Genomic DNA, 21298 nt, shown 5'->3' with positions numbered 1-21298 from the left:
ATATATATATATATTAACACACTAGACACTATACAAGACTAGGTGTACTGCACTAGTCAGATGTATCAAGATAAAAACTTAGTTTTAAAAAAATTGGTAGAATAATTATGTTTAAACATAAAAAGCACAATGGTGTCAAGGTGACTACATAAGTCAGCTCTGTTGCATGCGATAATGTGATATAAATTACTGAGTGCTAGACTGTAATAGCGCTATCCTGAGAAGTAGGAGCTTTATTTAAAAATAGATGGAATTAGTAAACCAGTTTTTAAAAAGTGGTAATTCATTAAACTGCTACTTTAACAGTAGATATAGACCACAGTTTGAGTCTTAGCAAGATGCCAAGCTGTACTAGTTACACACAACTAATAGACCACATAAGTATTTACTTACATATATAAATAAAAAAGGGACACTGCATGGTTTGCAATGAGGTTTATAGATCACAAGAGTCCACAGATCCTATCCACATATTTGTTCTGCAATGAGCTTTTGAACAGAAACATGCTAGCATTCTGGAGGGTACGTTATGTTAATACAAAGTTCTTTGGTTCTGCACACATGAAACGCTTTTAACCAGGTATACGATTTGCGGCTTCTTCCTCTGCATCAGCTCTGTTGGCATTGATATCTGCAAGAGTTCTAGCAAAACGAGTCCATTCATCACTGCGCGGTACGGCAATTTGCTGTCATAAAGAGAAGTTAATAAAAAATAAAATATATAATATATATATTTCACACTCATAACATATGTTACGCTTTACCAAAAATGAATCTTTCGAAAAATATAAGTTTTACTTATATATTATGGTCATGAAAACATCATCACTTACGACGATTCCCAAAATAGTTCAATAAAAGAAAAATCTGTTTACTTGGGTATCCACAGTAGCATTTTATATCCCATATTATGACAAGACATTAGCTTCAAAAAGACTATCCCTTTTTCCCCCTAAAGACTGGCATTGTGCTGCAAACCAAAATAACAGAGAATTACTATATTGTGTTGTCGTGCATAACCAATGTACGAGAATTCAGGCTATACTCATTTCTTGTTATCTTACTGATATTACACTAGATGAGATAGAACTTGCTAAATATAACAGAAAGGAAAGTAATACCATTACACACAGAACTTTCCTCTTGAAGAATACTTAGTTTGATGATTAAATAGTAACAACCATAATGCTTACAAAATACAATGACCCTTAAGATGCTTGCACCATTGCCAATACTGCCCTGGTTGAATGGATCTACATATATGATGACAACGTATAGAAAATGAAAGGCAATCAATGCACTTGTTTAATTGCTTCAGTGATTAGTGCTATCCTGCATACTCTCTTCTTGCATTAGATATTGTGCTACTTGATTAGCCTGGTCCCTATGAACATAATTTTTGTTTCAAACTATTTTAGCTAAGGACTCTGGAAACTGCCTTTATACTATATCTCAACAAAATTGGCTTTAAACCCCCTAGGTTCATGCCCAACAAACTAGCTCTAAGAAAACAACCTCCTTAATTATGCAGCAAGCATGGACTGTAGCTAGGCATGTTCTCAATGAGACATTCTCACAAAAAAATAAAAAAAATAGGATTTGTCCTCAAGACAACGAAAAATAACAGGCATTAATGTATTTCAAGAAAACCACTGACTTCACCTATCAGTAGCAAAACTTCATCTAGAAACCTTTTTCTATACGAAGTGGGACAAGAAACATTATCTGATAAGATGGGTGGGTCAACTTCTGAAGCCCATTTCAATCTAATATTCAATAGGGAGGAGATACCTTATGTAGTGTACCACCATATGGCAAGAATTACATTCTTCCTAGGTACACAGATTATAAATGCTTTGGGCTCGACTATAAAGTTTAAAATAAAATTTGTAGATGGCGCTAAAAGCTATGGGAAAGATAAGGTAAATCGATAATTTTATTTAATCTTAAAATTAATTGCAGACAGTCACTAAAAATAGGAATTCATAACAATTTATTCAGATATCTAAAAATTACAGACACAAATAGATAGAATTCTAAAAAATCCAATACAATTAAATCACACCTCATTCAAAACTCACATTCATTCAAATACTAAAAAACAATTAATAGATTTCTATAAAGACCCTTTAAAGTAGATATTAATAAATTCGGTTAAAAATATACAAGGAATTAATATATGATAAAATGTCTTTTGAGGCAAGTCCGTCTCCAAATGGAGTTAAAGGTTAAAAAGTAATAATGGGGACGTCTCTTTACATAGATCTCCTTTTATAAAAATAACTTTTTAACTTGCTTTACACCCGGGTGGTGTCCTTTACATTGATACTCAGTTTACCAGAAAAACTTTTCTTAGAGGAGGTTTTCCACAAATAATTGACTGTGGAAAACCTCCTCTAAGAAAAGTTTTTCTGGTAAACTGAGTATCAATGTAAAGGACACCACCCGGGTGTAAAGCAAGTTAAAAAGTTATTTTTATAAAAGGAGATCTATGTAAAGAGACGTCCCCATTATTACTTTTTAACCTTTAACTCCATTTGGAGACGGACTTGCCTCAAAAGACATTTTATCATATATTAATTCCTTGTATATTTTTAACCGAATTTATTAATATCTACTTTAAAGGGTCTTTATAGAAATCTATGAATTGTTTTTTAGTATTTGAATGAATGTGAGTTTTGAATGAGGTGTGATTTAATTGTATTGGATTTTTTAGAATTCTATCTATTTGTGTCTGTAATTTTTAGATATCTGAATAAATTGTTATGAATTCCTATTTTTAGTGACTGTCTGCAATTAATTTTAAGATTAAATAAAATTATCGATTTACCTTATCTTTCCCATAGCTTTTAGCGCCATCTACATATTTTTTTTTTTAACTATTTGCATATTTTCACTGTCAGGGAAGGAGACAGTTAAACGTAGAGTGGCCAAGTGGGTTAAAGCCTTAGCGCTTCACACACACATAAACCTTAAAATTGCTCGACTATAAAGCCCTTCTCCTCCCTATGACTGCAGGTTCTCACAAGAGAACGTGCAGTCATAATTTATCAAGCAGCGATCATCAGATCACCGCTTCCCTACCCTTTACTCCACCTCTTAGGTGGAGAATTTCAATCTCACTGGTCTCGTCCGACCAGGGAGATTGACAGCTCCTGCCCTTGCGTGATTGGCTGTACGTGGCAAGGGGGTGGGATTTCACACAAGCCCGGGCAGATTGAAATTCTCCACCTAAGAGGGCAGGAAAGTTCTGTGTGTGATAGTATTACTTTCCTGTTCTATTTAGTCTTGTTCTATCTCATCTAGTGTAATATCAGTAGAAGAAAATAGTATAGCCTGAATTCTCATACATTGGTTATGCACGACCACACAATATAGTAATTCTCTATTGAGATATTTTGTTTTGCAGCACAATGCCAGTTTTTAAGGGGGAAAAGGTGAGTCTTTTTAAAGCTAATTTCCTGTCATAATATGGGGGTATTAAATGCTTCTGTGGATACATAAATAAATCATAATTTATGTAAGAACTTACCTGATAAATTAATTTCTTTCATGGTGGCGAGAGTCCATGATTTGTTACATATGGGATATACATTCCTACCAGGAGGAGGCAAAGTTTCCCAAACCTCAAAGCCTATAAATACCCCACCCACCCACCTCACTCATATCTCAGTTTAACTTATAGCCAAGAAGAGAGGCGGAAAAATGGAGTAAGAAAAAGCCATAAAAAAGGAACAGGAAAAAGGATGTGCTCTGTTAAAAACAACCCATAAATAGGGAGAGGACCGCGTGGACTCTCGCCACCATGAAATAAATTAATTTATCAGGTAAATTCTTACATAAATTATGTTTTCTTTCATATAGATGGCGAGAGTCCATGATTTGTTACATATGGGATATAATACCCAAGATGTGTAAGACCACGAGTGACCACTGCCTGAAGAACCTTTTTACCAAAAGCTGCTTCTGAAGAGGAAAAAAAAATGAAAATGGTAAAATTTGGTAAAAGTATGCAAAGACTACCAAGTGACTACCTCATTCTTGAAAGCCCAAGATGTGGCAACTGATCTTGTACAATGAGCAGTAATTCTCTGAGGAGGAGACTGACCCGCTTCCAAATAAGCTTTGTGAATCAGAAGTTTTAACTAAGAGGCTAAAGAAATAGCAGAAGCTTTCTGACCCTTCTGTGAACCAGTAAAAATGACAAACTAGAAGTCTTTCTGAAATCTTTAATGGCAGCAACATATTTCAAAGCTCTGACAACATCCAAAGAATGTAAAGATCTTTCTGCATCACTTTTAAGATTAGGACACAGAGAGGGAACAACAATTTCCCTGTTAATGTTGTTATAATTAACAACCTTTGGCAAAAATGTTAAAGTAGTCTGTAAAACTGCTTTGTCTTGATGAAAAATCAAGTAAGGTGTTTCACAAGAAAGGGTGGATAATTCTGCAACTCTTTTAGCAGAAGAGATAGCTAAAAGAAACAGAACTTCACAAGAAAGTAGTTTAATGTCTAAAGAATGCATAGGCTCAAACGAGGGAGCCTGTAAAGACTAACACTAGATTGAGACACCATGGAGGAGAAATAGATTTAATAACCGGTTTTATTCTAGACAAAGCCTGAACAAAACAATGACTGTCCGGAAGATGGGCAATCTTTGGGTGAAACATAACAGAAAGGGCAGAAATGTGTCCTTTCAAAGTACTGGCAGATAAGTCTAGGAATTCTAAATGTATGCCAAGAAAAATTATGAGTGGAAAACCAGGAAATAAGTTTTCCAAACCTTATAATACATTTTTCCTGGAAACAGGTTTTCTTGCTTGAATCATAGTATTACAGAGTCTGAAAGACCTCTGTGACTGAGAACTAAGCGTTCAAACTCCACGCCATTAAGTTCAGAGAAATTATGTCTGGATGAAAGAAGGGACCTTGAGACAGAAGGTCTGGTCTTAGAGGAAGATGCCATGGCGGGTAGATGGACATCCAAACTAGATCTGCATACCAGATTCTGAGAGGCCACGCAGGAGCAATCAGAAGTACTGATGATTGTTCCATCTTTAGTTTTGAAAGCACTCTGGGTAGTAGAACTATTGTAGGACATATATAAGCATATTGGAACGACCAAGGGAATTCTAGAGCATCCGTCATTACTGCCTGAGGATCCCTTGACCTTGCAAGATATCTGGGAAATTTCTTATTCAGATGAGAGGCCATGAGATCTATTTGTGGAGGACCCCAGATCTGAACAATTTGCAAGAATACATCCTGATGTAGAGACCTTTCTCCCGGGTGAAGTGACTGGCGGCTGAGATAATCTGCCTCCCAGTTGTCCACACCTGGGATGTGAATCGCAGTGATGAGACAGGAATTGGTTTCTGCCCAAGAAAGTATCCTGGATACTTATTTCATGGCTAGGTAACTTTGAGTTCCCCCTTGATGATTGACATATGCCACTGTTGTGATATTGTCTGTTTGAAAACCAAGGTAAGGTTCGTTCTTCAAAAGAGGCCAAGCTTGAAGAGTTTAAAAATAGCACGGAGTTCTAAGATAATTGATTGGAACCTTTGTTGCTTGAATATTCCAAACTCCCTGTGCAGTCCAGGACCCCCATACTGTTATACTGTTCCCCAACCTGTAAAACTTGTATCTGTTGTAGTCACAGACCAGGTAGGGCAAACAAAGGAGGACCCCTGAAGAAATTGGTGGTCTAGCCACCATGTCAAAGAAAAATGAATGTTGGGATCAAAGAATATTAGTTATGATATTCGAGTATAATCCTTGCACCATTGGTGCAGCATGCAAAGTTGAAGAGGCCTCATATGAAAAGGAGCAAAGGGGATCACATGCAATGCTGCAATCATTAGGCCAAACACCTCCATGCACATAGCCACTGAAGGGTATGATAGAGATTGAAGGTTCAGACAAGCTGAAACTAACTGTCTCTTTTCTGTCAGAGAAAAAAATCATGGACACAGAGTCTGTTTGGAATCCCAAATAAGTGACCTTTGTCTGAGGAATCAAGAAACTCTTTCGAAAATTGATTATCCAACCATGATTTTGAATTAACAACAATAACTGAGTTGTGTGAGATTCTGCTAAATTAAAAAAATTGAGCTAGAACCAAAATATCTTCCAAATAAGGATACACCGCAATACTCTGATTACAGATAGAAGGGCACAGATAACCTTTGAAAATATTCTTGGTGCTGTTGCTAGGCCAAATGGAAGAGCAAAGAAATGATAATGCTTTTCTAGAAAGTCTAAGAAATTGAAAATGGTCTGAATAAATAGGGATGTGAAGATAAGCATCCTGTAAGTCTATTGTGGACATATAATGACCTAGCTGAACAAAAGGTAGAATAGTCTTTACATAGTTAACATTTTGAAAGCTGGAATTCTTACAATTTTGCTTAGTGTTTTCAGATCCAAAATTGGTCTGAATGAATTCTCTTTCTTTGGTACAATGAATATATTCATTCCCATCAATCTAGATTTGAGACACATGTTAGAAAAGCCTGAGCTTTTAAAGGATGTTTCGGAACATGAGTTCAATTTTCTGAAAAAAGATTTAATCTGCCCCCTACCAGGGGTACAACCATCAGCATCCATCTGTGAATGTGAAACAGAAGGAGCATTTGAAACCATAGATACATCATTAGGACGTGATAAAAACACTATACATGAGTCACACAAATTTGTTGAAGATAGCACTTCAGAAGTTTTACAAAAACAAACAGCTTTGGTAGAAATGTGTTCAACAGACTCTGGTCCTATGGTAATTTCAGGGACAGAAGCAGAAAGTTCAATTATGGCACAGAAACAAAAAAAGAATTTTTTTAAAAAAATAATTACATTTTTTTAGAAAAAAAATCCTTTGCTTAAAAGAGCTTTGAGGATTGAAAGAAAGTCTTTGCAAAAATAAATAACAGTTAATAAAAAACATAATTTATGCTTACCAGATAAATTCCTTTCATTCCAGATAGGGAGAGTCCACAGCTTCATTCCTTAATATTGGGAAATACAACACCTGGCCACCAGGAGGAGGCAAAGACACCCCAGCCAAAGGCTTAAATATCACTCCACTTCCTCATTATCCCAGTCATTCTGCTGAGGAAACTAGGAAAAGTAGGAGAAACATTCAGGTATAAATGGTGCCAGAAGAATAAAATAAATAGCGGACCACCCATAGACAAGGCGGGGCCCGTGGACTCTCCCTATATTAGGAAGGAAAACATAATTTATGCTTACCAGATAAATTCCTTTCCTTCCGGAAAGGGAGAGTCCAGAAGCAACTAGTCTATTGGAATGAGCTGTTATCCTCTCAGGACGACGATGTCCCGCTGTCTCATAAGCTAAGTGGATGACACTCCTTAACAAAAAAAAGATAGGGAAGTTGAAGTAGCCTTCTGCCCCGTTCGCTTCCCCGAATAGACAACAAACAAATAGGAAGATTGTCTAAACTCCTTAGTAGCCTGAAGATAGAACTTCAAAACGCGAACCACATCCTAATTGTGAAGTAAGCGTTCCTTCGATGAAGGATTAGGACACAATTGATGTTGCGATCTCACACAACCTTAGGAAGAAAACCTAATTTAGTACGTAAAACTGCCTTATCTGGGGACTCACATTGCAATGCAGAGATCTCAGAAACTCTGCGCGCAGAGGCAATAGCCAATAAAAAAGGAGAACCTTCCAAGATAACAATTTAATGTCAACGGAATGCAGAGGCTCAAACGGAACTTGTTGCAAAACCCAAAGAACAAGATTTAGGCTCCAAGGAGGAGCCCCAGATCTAAACACAGGGACAATCCCAGAAGTGGCCAAGCCTTCAAGGCCTTTAAGATTGCCCATAGTTCCAAAATATTGATCGGGAGTGAGGACTCCTCCTGAGTCCACAACCCCTCTGCCTTCCTGGCACCCCGAACAGATCCCCATCCGTATAGACTTGCGTCCGTAGTCACAATCTCCCAGGATGGTTTTAAGAGGCATGTCCCTCGGGACAGATGATCTGGACAGAGCCACCAAGAGAGCAATTCGTTCGACCGGCTGTCAAATACAATCTGTTGAGACAGATCGGAATGATCACCATTCCACTGCCTCAGCATGCACAGTTGTAAAGGTCTGAGACAAAACCTGGCAAAAGGAATGATGTCCATGGAGGACACCATGAGACAAACCACCTCCATACACTGAGCCACAGAGGGACTCAAGGAGGTCCGGAGGGAAAGACTTGCCGAAGTTAGCTTGCAACATCTCTGGTCTGTTAGGAATATCCTCATGGATATGGAGTCTATTATAGTACCCAGTAATTCCACTCTGGTACTTGAAGATAAGAGAACTATTTTCCAAGTTTATCTTCCATTCATGTGATCGAAGAAGACTGAGAAGGGACTCCGAGAATTCTTCCGCAAGATGAAAGGATGGTGCTTGCACCAGAATATCGTCCAAGTATGGGGCTACTGCAATACCCTGAGTTTTGGCAACAGCTAGAAAATCCCCCAGAACCTTCATAAAGATTCTTGGAGCAGTAGCTAGACCAAACGGAAGGGCAATGAACTGGAAGTGCTGGTCCAGGAATGCAAACCTCAGGAACTGAAAATGTTCCCTGTGGATTGGAACATGAAGGTAAGTGGCCTTCAGATCTATAGTGGTAATAAACTGGCCTTGCTGAATAAAAGGAAGGATGGACCTTATCGTCTCCATCTTGAAGGAAGGGACACAGAGAAATTTGTTAAGCACTTTAGGTCAAGAATTGTGCGGAAAGTTCCCTCCTCCTTTGGGACCACGAAAAAGGTTCGAATCTTTCTTCGATAGGCACCGGGACAACAACTCCTAAGCAGGATAGATCCCAAATGCACCCTAGAAAGGCATCCATCTTTTCTGGTCTGGTAGACAGATTTGAGAGAAGGAATCGGCCCCTTGGCGGATGAGATTTAAAGCGTAAAATTGTATCCCTGAGATACCACCTCCAGGACCCACAGATCCTGTACATCCTTGAACCAAGCGTCTGAAAAAAAAAAAGATAGTCTGCCCCTACACGATCCGATCCTGGATCTGGGGCCGCCCCTTCATGTTTTCAGCGGGCTTCTTATTCTGCTTGGATTTATTACAGGACTGAGCCAGCTTCCAAGCACTCTTGGGTTGCTCGGGCTTGGAGGAGGATTGTTGTCATTGGGATTTGTCAGAACGAAAGGAACAAAAAATTTGAAGATTGTCATCCATTAGACTTGTTCTTATCTTGACGTAGAAAGGCACCCTTGCCTCCGGTAACCATAGAAGTAATGGAGTCCAGGCCTGGACCAAATAAAATCTCTCTTGAAGCGAAGAGAAAGGAGTCTGGACTTAGAAGTCATATCTGCAGACCAAAACTTCAACCAGAGGCCTTTGCATTTAGGCGAATAATTTGCATTTTCGCATCACAGATAAGAGAATTAGCAATTCTCAGAGCTTTAATTCTGTCTTGAATTTTCTCGAGGGGAGACTCCACCTCAATGAATTCCGACAAAGTCACACCAGTAGGTACCCGCTCCGGCAACCGCAGCTGCTTGTTGAAACAAATCCATTCTTATCCATCGGCTCTCTGAATGAAGAACTATCCTCAAGCGTTATAGTAGTACATTTAGCAAGTGTAGAGATAGCACCATCCACCTTAGGGATGAAGCCCCACAAATCCAGTTTAAAAGTAGACGAGGGGGAAAAGGAAGAACCAATTCTTTCTCATTCGTAAACTCTGTCTAAATTTAGGTATCATAGGTTCTTCAGGCAGTGCGGCCTCTGGAACCTCTAACATAGACAGAACCTTCTTTAATAAAAAAACACAAGTGCTCAATTTTAAATCTAAAGGACAGTTACTCCGCAGCAGGAGGCTTAGACGCTAAGGACTCTGACCCAGAAAGTTCACCCTCTGAAGCTGCAGAGGTTAACTCATCATCGAATAACTGGGACATAATAGCAAAATCTGATAAATATTTAGATGACTCCGGGTCAGGAGAGCTATGTTTAACCTTTCTCTTGCGTTTGTTAGAGCGAGGTAATGCATGGAGGGCCGCAGACACCGCCGTTTGTAACTGCACAGCAAAGTCCGTAGGAAGAAGGCCCCCTCCGGATGGAGGATTAGAAGTGCTACAGGGAACTGCATGTGGAGTGGATAATGTAGCAAGGGTAGTAATCTCACGGGACGCCGAGTCCTGAGAGGTAGAGGGCTCAGAGGGACTAAGAGCCTTACCAGGCTTGTCTCCCTTCTTAGACTTTATAACGGTGTGAAGGCATGTGGAACATAATTGAGTGGGAGGAAAAACCACGGCCTCCTCACAATATAAACAGGTATAATTTAGTACAGAAAAACATAATTTATGCTTACCTGATAAATTTATTTCTCTTGTAGTGTATCCAGTCCACGGATCATCCATTACTTGTGGGATATTCTCCTTCCCAACAGGAAGTTGCAAGATGATCACCCACAGCAGAGCTGCTATATAGCTCCTCCCCTCACTGCCATATCCAGTCAATCGACCGAAACAAGCCGAGAAAGGAGAAACCATAGGGTGCAGTGGTGACTGTAGTTTAATTAAAATTTAGACCTGCCTTAAAAGGACAGGGCGGGCCGTGGACTGGATACACTACAAGAGAAATAAATTTATCAGGTAAGCATAAATTATGTTTTCTCTTGTTAAGTGTATCCAGTCCACGGATCATCCATTACTTGTGGGATACCAATACCAAAGCTAAAGTACACGGATGATGGGAGGGACAAGGCAGGAACTTAAACGGAAGGAACCACTGCCTGTAGAACCTTTCTCCCAAAAACAGCCTCCGAAGAAGCAAAAGTATCAAGTTTGTAAAATTTGGAAAAAGTATGAAGCGAAGACCAAGTCGCAGCCTTGCAAATCTGTTCAACAGAAGCCTCATTTTTAAAGGCCCAGGTGGAAGCCACAGCTCTAGTGGAATGAGCTGTAATCCTTTCAGGGGGCTGCTGTCCAGCAGTCTCATAGGCTAAACGGATTATACTCCGAAGCCAAAAAGAAACAGAGGTTGTCGAGGCCTTTTGACCTCTCCTCTGTCCAGAGTAAACAACAAACAGGTTAGATGTTTGACGAAAATCTTTAGTCGCTTGTAAGTAAAACTTCAAGGCACGGACTACGTCTAGATTATGCAAAAGACGTTCCTTCTTTGAAGAAGGATTAGGACATAATAATGGAACAACAATCTCTTGATTGATATTCTTGTTAGAAACCACCTTGGGTAAAAACCCAGGTTTTGTACGTAGAACTACTTTATCTGAATGAAAGATCAGATAAGGAGAATCACAATGTAAGGCAGATAACTCAGAGACTCTTCGAGCCGAGCAAATAGTCATCAGAAAAAGAACTTTCCATGATAGAAGTTTGATATCAATAGAATGAAGGGGTTCAAACGGAACTCCCTGGAGAACTTTAAGAACCAAGTTTAAGCTCCATGGAGGAGCAACAGGTTTAAACACAGGCTTAATTCTAACTAAAGCCTGACAAAATGCCTGAACGTCTGGAACTTCTGCCAGACGCTTGTGTAAAAGAATAGACAGAGCAGAAATCTGTCCCTTCAAAGAACTAGCTGATAATCCTTTGTCCAAACCCTCTTGGAGGAAGGACAATATCCTAGGAATCCTAACCCTACTCCATGAGTAATTCTTGGATTCACACCAATGAAGATATTTACGCCATATCTTGTGGTAAATTTTCCTGGTGACAGGCTTTCGTGCCTGTATTAAGGTATTAATGACTGACTCGGAGAAGCCACGCTTTGATAGGATCAAGCGTTCAATCTCCATGCAGTCAGTCTCAGAGAAATTAGATTCGGATTATTGAAAGGACCTTGGTATGAGAAGGTCTTGTCTCAGAGGCAGAGTCCATGGTGGAAAGGATGACATGTCCACCAAGTCTGCATACCAGGTCCTGCGTGGCCACGCAGGCGCTATCAGAATCACAGATGCCCTCTCCTGTCTGATTTTGGCAATCAGACGAGGGAGCAGAGGAAACGGTGGAAACACATAAGCCAGGTTGAAGAACCAAGGAGCTGCTAGAGCATCTATCAGCGTCGCTTCTGGGTCCCTGGACCTGGATCCGTAACAAGGAAGCTTGGCGTTCTGGCGAGACGCCATGAGATCCAGTTCTGGTTTGCCCCAACGATGAACCAATTGAGCAAACACCTCCGGATGGAGTTCCCACTCCCCCGGATGAAAAGTCTGATGACTTAGAAAATCCGCCTCCCAGTTGTCTACACCTGGGATATGGATTGCTGATAGGTGGCAAGAGTGAGACTCTGCCCAGCGAATTATCTTGGAGACTTCTAACATCGCTAGGGAACTCCTGGTTCCCCCTTGATGGTTGATGTAAGCCACAGTCGTGATGTTGTCCGACTGAAATCTGATGAACCTCAGGGTTGCTAACTGAGGCCAAGCTAGAAGAGCATTGAATATTGCTCTTAACTCCAGAATATTTATTGAGAGGAGTTTCTCCTCCTGAGTCCACGATCCCTGAGCCTTCAGGGAGTTCCAGACTGCACCCCAACCTAGAAGGCTGGCGTCTGTTGTTACAATCGTCCAATCTGGTCTGCGAAAGGTCATACCCTTGGACAGGTGGACCCGAGATAACCACCAGAGAAGAGAATCTCTGGTTTCCTGATCCAGATTTAGTAGAGGGGACAAATCTGTGTAATCCCCATTCCACTGACTGAGCATGCATAATTGCAGCGGTCTGAGATGCAGGCGCGCAAATGGCACTATGTCCATTGCCGCAACCATTAAGCCGATTACCTCCATGCACTGAGCCACCGTAGGGCGCGGAGTGGAATGAAGAACACGCCAAGCGTTTAGAAGTTTTGATAACCTGGACTCCGTCAGGTAAATTTTCATTTCTACAGAATCTATAAGAGTCCCTAGGAAGGAAACCCTTGTGAGAGGAGATAGAGAACTCTTTCCTTCGTTCACTTTCCACCCATGCGACCTCAGAAATGCCAGAACTATCTCTGTATGAGACTTGGCAATTTGAAAGCTTGACACCTGTATCAGGATGTTGTCTAGATAAGGAGCCACCGCTATGCCTCGCGGTCTTAGAACTGCCAGAAGAGAGCCCAGAACCTTTGTGAAAATTATTGGGGCTGTAGCCAACCCGAAGGGAAGAGCTACAAATTGGTAATGCCCGTCTAGAAAGGCAAATCTCAGGAACCGATGATGATTCTTGTGAATCGAATGTGAAGGTAGACATCCTTTAAGTCCACTGTGGTCATGTACTGAACCCTCTTGGATCATGGGTAAGATTGTTCGAATAGTTTCCATCTTGAATGATGGAACTCTGAGGAATTTGTTTAAGATCTTTAGATCCAAAATTGGTCTGAAGGTTCACTCTTTTTTGGGAACCACAGATTTGAATAAAAACCCTGTCCTTGTTCCGTCCGCGGAACTGGATGGATCACTCCCATTACTAGGAGGTCTTGCACGCAGCGTAGGAATGCCTCTTTCTTTATCTGGTTTGCAGATATTCTTGAAAGGTGAAATCTCCGTTGTGGAGGAGAAGCTTTGAAGTCCAGAAGATATCCCTGAGATATGATCTCCAACGCCCAGGGATCCTGAACATCTCTTGCCCACGCCTGGGCGAAGAGAGAAAGTCTGCCCCCCACTAGATCCGTTGCCGGATAGGGGGCCGTTCCTTCATGCTGTCTTGGAGGCAGCAGCAGGCTTTCTAGCCTGCTTGCCCTTGTTCCAGGACTGGTTAGATTTCCAGGCCTGCTTGGATTGAGCAAAAGTTCCATCTTGTTTTGAAGCAGAGGAAGTTGATGCTGCACCTGCCTTGAAATTTCGAAAGGCATGAAAATTAGACTGTTTGGCCCATGATTTGGCCCTGTCCTGAGGAAGGGTATGACCCTTACCTCCAGTAATGTCAGCAATAATCTCTTTCAAACCAGGCCCGAATAAGGTCTGCCCCTTGAAAGGAATGTTGAGTAATTTAGACTTTGAAGTCACGTCAGCTGAGCAGGATTTAAGCCATAGCGCCCTACGCGCCTGGATGGCGAATCCGGAATTCTTAGCCGTTAGTTTAGTCAAATGAACAATGGCATCAGAAACAAATGAGTTAGCTAGCTTAAGTGTTCTAAGCTTGTCAATGATTTCAGTCAATGGAGCTGTATGGATGGCCTCTTCCAGGGCCTCAAACCAGAATGCCGCCGCAGCAGTGACAGGCGCAATGCATGCAAGGGGCTGTAAAATAAAATCTTGTTGAATAAACATTTTCTTAAGGTAACCCTCCAATTTTTTATCCATTGGATCTGAAAAAGCACAACTGTCCTCAACCGGGATAGTGGTACGCTTTGCTAAAATAGAAACTGCTCCCTCCACCTTAGGGACCGTCTGCCATAAGTCCCGTGTAGTGGCGTCTATGGGAAACATTTTTCTAAATATAGGAGGGGGGGAAAACGGCACACCGGGTCTATCCCACTCCTTACTAATAATTTCTGTAAACCTTTTAGGTATTGGAAAAACATCAGTACACACCGGCACTGCATAGTATTTATCTAGTCTACACAATTTCTCTGGCACTGCAATTGTGTCACAGTCATTCAGAGCAGCTAACACCTCCCCAAGCAATACACGGAGGTTCTCAAGCTTAAATTTAAAATGAGAAATCTCTGAATCAGGTTTCCCCGAATCAGAGATGTCACCCACAGACTGAAGCTCTCCGTCCTCAAATTCTGCATATTGTGACGCAGTATCAGACATGGCCCTTACAGCATCTACGCGCTTTGTATCTCGTCTAACCCCAGAGCTATCGCGCTTGCCTCTTAATTCAGGCAATCTGGCTAATACCGCTGACAGGGTATTATCCATGATCGCAGCCATGTCCTGCAAAGTAATCGCTATGGGCGTCCCTGATGTACTTGGCGCCATATTAGCGTGCGTCCCTTGAGCGGGAGGCAAAGGGTCCGACACGTGGGGAGAGTTAGTCGGCATAACTTCCCCCTCGACAGAACCCTCTGGTGACAATTCTTTTAAAGATAAAGATTGATCTTTACTGTTTAAGGTGAAATCAATACATTTAGTACACATTCTCATATGGGGCTCCACCATGGCTTTTAAACATAAAGAACAAGTAGTTTCCTCTGTGTCAGACATGTTTGTACAGACTAGCAATGAGACTAGCAAGCTTGGAAAACACTTTAAAACAAGTTAACAAGCAATATAAAAAACTTTACTGTGCCTTTAAGAAAAACAAATTGTCAAAATTTGAAAAAACAGTGAAAAAAGGCAGTTATACTAACGAAATTTTTACAATGTATGTAACAAGTTAGCAGAGCATTGCACCCACTTGCAAATGGATGATTAACCCCTTAATACCAAAAACGGAATAATAAATGAAAAAAACGTTTTTAAAACTAGTCACAACAACTGCCACACATCTACTGTGGTTGTTACCCTCCTCAAACACGACTTTTGAAGCCTTTTGAGCCCTTCAGAGATGTCCTGTGTCATGCAGAGGGAAGCTGGATGTCTCTGTCAGTAATTTTAGCTGCGCAGAAAAGCGCTAAAATAGGCCCCTCCCACTCATATTACAACAGTGGAAAGCCTCAGGAAACTGTTTCTAGGCAAAAATCAAGCCAGCCATGTGGAAAAAAACTAGGCCCCAATAAGTTTTATCACCTAGCATATATAAAAACGATTAAACATGCCAGCAAACGTTTTATATTGCACTTTTATAAGAGTATGCATCTCTGGTAATAAGCCTGATACCAGTCGCTATTAAATCACTGTATTTAGGCTTAACTTACATTAATCCGGTATCAGCAGCATTTTTCTAGCAAATTCCATCCCTAGAAATATGTTAACTGCACATACCTTATTGCAGGATAACCTGCACGCCATTCCCCCTCTGAAGTTACCTCACTCCTCAGAATATGTGAGAACGGCAGTGGATCTTAGTTACTTCTGCTAAGATCATAGAAACCGCAGGCAGATTCTTCTTCTAATGCTGCCTGAGATAAAACAGTACACTCCGGTACCATTTAAAAATAAACTTTTGATTGAAGTTAAAAACTAACTATAATACACCACTCTCCTCTTACTACCTCCATCTTTGTTGAGAGTTGCAAGAGAATGACTGGGTATGGCAGTGAGGGGAGGAGCTATATAGCAGCTCTGCTGTGGGTGATCCTCTTGCAACTTCCTGTTGGGAAGGAGAATATCCCACAAGTAATGGATGATCCGTGGACTGGATACACTTAACAAGAGAAAAGTGTACCTTCTAACATGTCAGAGTCCTCCATAGCTCTGGTTATACCCACAGAAGGACACAAATAATAATAAAAAATATATAAAAAACTGCACCTCTATACTCCCAATGGCTGTAGCACTCACCACCTACTAGACCCAGACAGTTAAAGTGAATGTCAATTTTGATGCAAAATTTACATTTCATTCCTGTTGAGAAAAACCCCCCAAAAACTTACCTTTTAATCTTCACAGCAGCTCCAGCTTCCTCCGCCCCGTCGCAAAGCTTCTTCCTGGGTCTAAAATGAGGAATCCGGCTTCCTCCAATCACGGCGTTAAATCAGACACTGATTCCCCCGGGGGGAAGCCGTGATTGGAGGATGACCTATCCATCATTTCTGACGTCAGAAATGGCTTGCAACGACCGGAGGAAGCTGGAGTTGCTGTGAAGGTTAAAAGGTAAGTTTTATTCTCAACAGGAGTGAAATGTAAATTTTGATGAATTAAAGTGCCCCTGTTTTTAATCGAATTTTTAAAAAACGGGCACTTTAGCATCAAAATTTACATTCACTTTAACAGAGGAAATGCACTCCTCAGGTTCAAGTCTCAGCCGGAATGGAGTAAATGAACAAGGACCCACATGGAGTGTAAGACAGAAAGCAGGCAGTGAAACTCGTCAACACTGATTGCTTAGGAGCTGTTAGCAGTAGTCTGGATGGTTTAGCAAAAAACTTTCCCTGCATCTCCAGACTCTCTAACTTTCATGACTACTTAAAACTCCAGTCCTATCTCGAAGGGCATAAACCCTTTATCAGGACTCTCCGAATCTTCTGATATTTCTCTGCCACCTCCTAACGTAACGAAATGCAAAGAATGACTGGGGTAATGAGGAAGTGAGAGGGATATTTAAACCTTTGGCTGGGGGGTGTCTTTGCCTCCTCCTGGTGGCCAGGTGTTGTATTTCCAAACAGTAAGGAATGAAGCCGTGGACTCTCCCTATCTTAGGAAGGAAAAAATTATTTATAGAGCTTTAAGTTTATATGAAGTGTAGCAACATAAAGACCCTATATATTATTGAGGAGTCTAAGCTATGCACAGAGCGACAATTCAAACAGAAAAGGGCGCCAAATTCAGCTTAAAAAAATATGCGCCAAAAAACGGCACAACAATGATGTCACAGGGGGCAGGTTAGAAAAAAAGACGCTAGACGGCGGCGCGTTTGCGCAATTTTTAACAAGCCGGCTAAAGGTAAGAATCTATAACGGACCGTAAGTAACATTGCATAGGAAACTGTATAAATCTTAAAAAAAACAAATACTCTAAAGCGCAAATAAGTATTTTAAGCAGAGAATAAATACTGTCCCTGGGCTGCAAAATATAAAAATATAAAGCAAAAAAACTTCTTATAAAAAGAGCCCAAAATAGCTAGGAGAGTCTAAAAAGAAAATATACTTATCGTAATTATGGCAGAAACTCGTCCACTGAACATAGATAGACTTGTCAAACCAGTGCTGAAACATATTAGCAGAGGTACAAATATGGGAGTATGTTAAACTGCAAAGGGAGACAGGAGATGAATCTCTGCGACCGGTTTACAGGTAGCCTATTAGAAGGTTTTAACAGAGGTAAGAACATGGCAACCGTAGGCAAACTCCCCTTACCTACTTCTTACAAACATACGGCTAGATTTGGAGTTTGGCGGTAGATGGGCTGTTAACGCTCCGCGGGCGTTTTTCTGGCCGCAGCATAAAATTAACTCTGGTATCGAGAGTTCAAAAAAATGCTGCGTTAGGCTCCAAAAAAGGAGCGTAGAGCATTTTTACCGCAAATGCAACTCTCGATACCAGAGTTGCTTACGGACGCGGCCAGCCTCAAAAACGTGCTCGTGCACGATTCTCCCATAGGAAACAATGGGGCTGTTTGAGCTGAAAAAAAACCTAACACCTGCAAAAAAGCAGCGTTCAGCTCCTAACGCAGCCCCATTGTTTCCTATGGGGAAACACTTCCTACGTCTGCACCTAACACTCTAACATGTACCCCGAGTCTAAACACCCCTACCCTTACACTTATTAACCCCTAATCTGCCGCCCCCGCTATCGCTGACCCCTGCATATTATTTTTAACCCCTAATCTTCCGCTCCGTACACCGCCGCAACCTACGTTATCCCTATGTACCCCTAATCTGCTGCCCCTAACACAGCCGACCCCTATATTATATTTATTAACCCCTAACCTGCCCCCCACAACTTCGCCGCCAGCTACTTACAATAATTAACCCCTAATCTGCCGAGCGGACCTGAGCGCTACTATAATAAAGTTATTAACCCCTAATCCGCCTCACTAACCCTATCATAAATAGTATTAACCCCTAATCTGCCCTCCCTAACATCGCCGACACCTAACTTCAATTATTAACCCCTAATCTGACGACCGGAGCTCACCGCTACTATAATAAATGGATTAACCCCTAAAGCTAAGTCTAACCCTAACACTAACACCCCCCTAACTTAAAAATAATTTTAATCTAACGAAATTAATTAACTCTTATTAAATAAATTATTCCTATTTAAAGCTAAATACTTACCTGTAAAAAAAATCCTAATATAGCTACAATATAAATTATAATTACATTGTAGCTATTTTAGGATTAATATTTATTTTACAGGTAACTTTGTAATTATTTTAACCAGGTACAATAGCTATTAAATAGTTAAGAACTATTTAATAGTTACCTAGTTAAAATAATAACAAAATTACCTGTAAAATAAGTCCTAACCTAAGTTATAATTAAACCTAACACTACCCTATCAATAAATTAATTAAATAAAATACCTACAATTAACCTAACACTACACTATCAATAAATAAATTAAATACAATTGCTACAAATAACTACAATTACATAAACTAACTAAAGTACCAAAAATAAAAAAGAACTAAGTTACAAAAAATAAAAAAATATTTACAAACATAATTACAACAATTTTAAACTAATTACACCTACTCTAAGCCCCCTAATAAAATAAAGACCCCCAAAATAAAAAAATGCCCTACCCTATTCTAAATTAATAGAGTTAAAAGCTCTTTTACCTTACCAGCCCTGAACAGGGCCCTTTGCGGGGCATGCCCCAAGAAAATCAGCTCTTTTGCCTGTAAAAAAAAACATACAATACCCCCCCAACATTACAACCCACCACCCACATACCCCTAATCTAACCCAAACCCCCCTTAAATAAACCTAACACTAAGCCCCTGAAGATCTTCCTACCTTGTCTTCACCATCCAGGTATCACCGATCCGTCCTGGCATCCGGTGCTGAAGAGGTCCAGAAGAGGCTCCAAAGTCTTCCTCCTATCCGGCAAGAAGAGGACATCCGGACCGGCAAACATCTTCTCCAAGTGGCATCTTCGATCTTCTTCCATCCGGTGCGGAGCGGGTCCATCTTGAAGCAGCCGACGCGGATCCATCCTCTTCTTCCGGCGTCTCCCGACGAATGACGGTTCCTTTAAGGGACGTCATCCAAGATGGCGTCCCTCAAATTCCGATTGGCTGATAGTATTCTATCAGCCAATCGGAATTAAGGTAGGAATATTCTGATTGGCTGATGGAATCAGCCAATCAGAATCAAGTTCAATCCGATTGGCTGATCCAATCAGCCAATCAGATTGAGCTCGCATTCTATTGGCTGATCGGAACAGCCAATAGAATGCAAGCTCAATCTGATTGGCTGATTGGATCAGCCAATCGGATTGAACTTGATTCTGATTGGCTGATTCCATCAGCCAATCAGAATATTCCTACCTTAATTCCGATTGGCTGATAGAATACTATCAGCCAATCGGAATTCGAGGGACGCCATCTTGGATGACGTCCCTTAAAGGAACCGTCATTCGTCGGGAGACGCCGGAAGAAGAGGATGGATCCGCGTCGGCTGCTTCAAGATGGACCCGCTCCGCACCGGATGGAAGAAGATCGAAGATGCCGCTTGGAGAAGATGTTTGCCGGTCCGGATGTCCTCTTCTTGCCGGATAGGAGGAAGACTTTGGAGCCTCTTCTGGACCTCTTCAGCACCGGATGCCAGGACGGATCGGTGATACCTGGATGGTGAAGACAAGGTAGGAAGATCTTCAGGGGCTTAGTATTAGGTTTATTTAAGGGGGGTTTGGGTTAGATTAGGGGTATGTGGGTGGTGGGTTGTAATGTTGGGGGGGGGGTATTGTATGTTTTTTTTTTACAGGCAAAAGAGCTGATTTTCTTGGGGCATGCCCCGCAAAGGGCCCTGTTCAGGGCTGGTAAGGTAAAAGAGCTTTTAACTCTATTAATTTAGAATAGGGTAGGGCATTTTTTTATTTTGGGGGTCTTTGTTATTTTATTAGGGGGCTTAGAGTAGGTGTAATTAGTTTAAAATTGTTGTAATATTTTTATTATGTTTGTAAATATTTTTTTATTTTTTGTAACTTAGTTCTTTTTTATTTTTGGTACTTTAGTTAGTTTATGTAATTGTAGTTATTTGTAGCAATTGTATTTAATTTATTTATTGATAGTGTAGTGTTAGGTTAATTGTAGGTAATTGTAGGTATTTTATTTAATTAATTTATTGATAGGGTAGTGTTAGGTTTAATTATAACTTAGGTTAGGATTTATTTTACAGGTAATTTTGTTATTATTTTAACTAGGTAACTATTAAATAGTTCTTAACTATTTAATAGCTATTGTACCTGGTTAAAATAATTACCAAGTTGCCTGTAAAATAAATATTAATCCTAAAATAGCTACAATATAATTATAATTTATATTGTAGCTATATTAGGATGTATTTTACAGGTAAGTATTTAGCTTTAAATAGGAATAATTTATTTAATAAGAGTTAATTAATTTCGTTAGATTAAAATTATATTTAAGTTAGGGGGGTGTTAGTGTTAGGGTTAGACTTAGCTTTAGGGGTTAATCCATTTATTATAGTAGCGATGAGCTCCGGTCGTCAGATTAGGGGTTAATAATTGAAGTTAGGTGTCGGCGATGTTAGGGAGGGCAGATTAGGGGTTAATACTATTTATGATA

The 21298-nt window shown here is 40.5% G+C and overlaps 1 protein-coding gene across 1 annotated transcript in view; it reads right to left on the bottom strand.

Annotated features, from left to right (window-relative positions):
* Positions 1 to 420: 420 nt before the first annotated feature.
* DYNC1I2 (dynein cytoplasmic 1 intermediate chain 2) overlaps positions 421 to 21298 on the bottom strand; it is a gene marked incomplete in the record, with an annotated part of 278955 nt that continues 258077 nt past the window's right edge. The window contains 1 exon segment of the mRNA XM_053698430.1: positions 421 to 686. Within this exon segment, the coding sequence (XP_053554405.1) occupies positions 573 to 686 (114 nt within the window).

The sequence above is a fragment of the Bombina bombina genome, chromosome 1 (genome assembly GCF_027579735.1).
Source record: "Bombina bombina isolate aBomBom1 chromosome 1, aBomBom1.pri, whole genome shotgun sequence".
Lineage (NCBI taxonomy): Eukaryota > Metazoa > Chordata > Amphibia > Anura > Bombinatoridae > Bombina > Bombina bombina.
The sequence above is the reverse complement of the archived record's forward strand: the minus strand, read 5'-3'. Positions and strand labels throughout refer to the sequence as shown.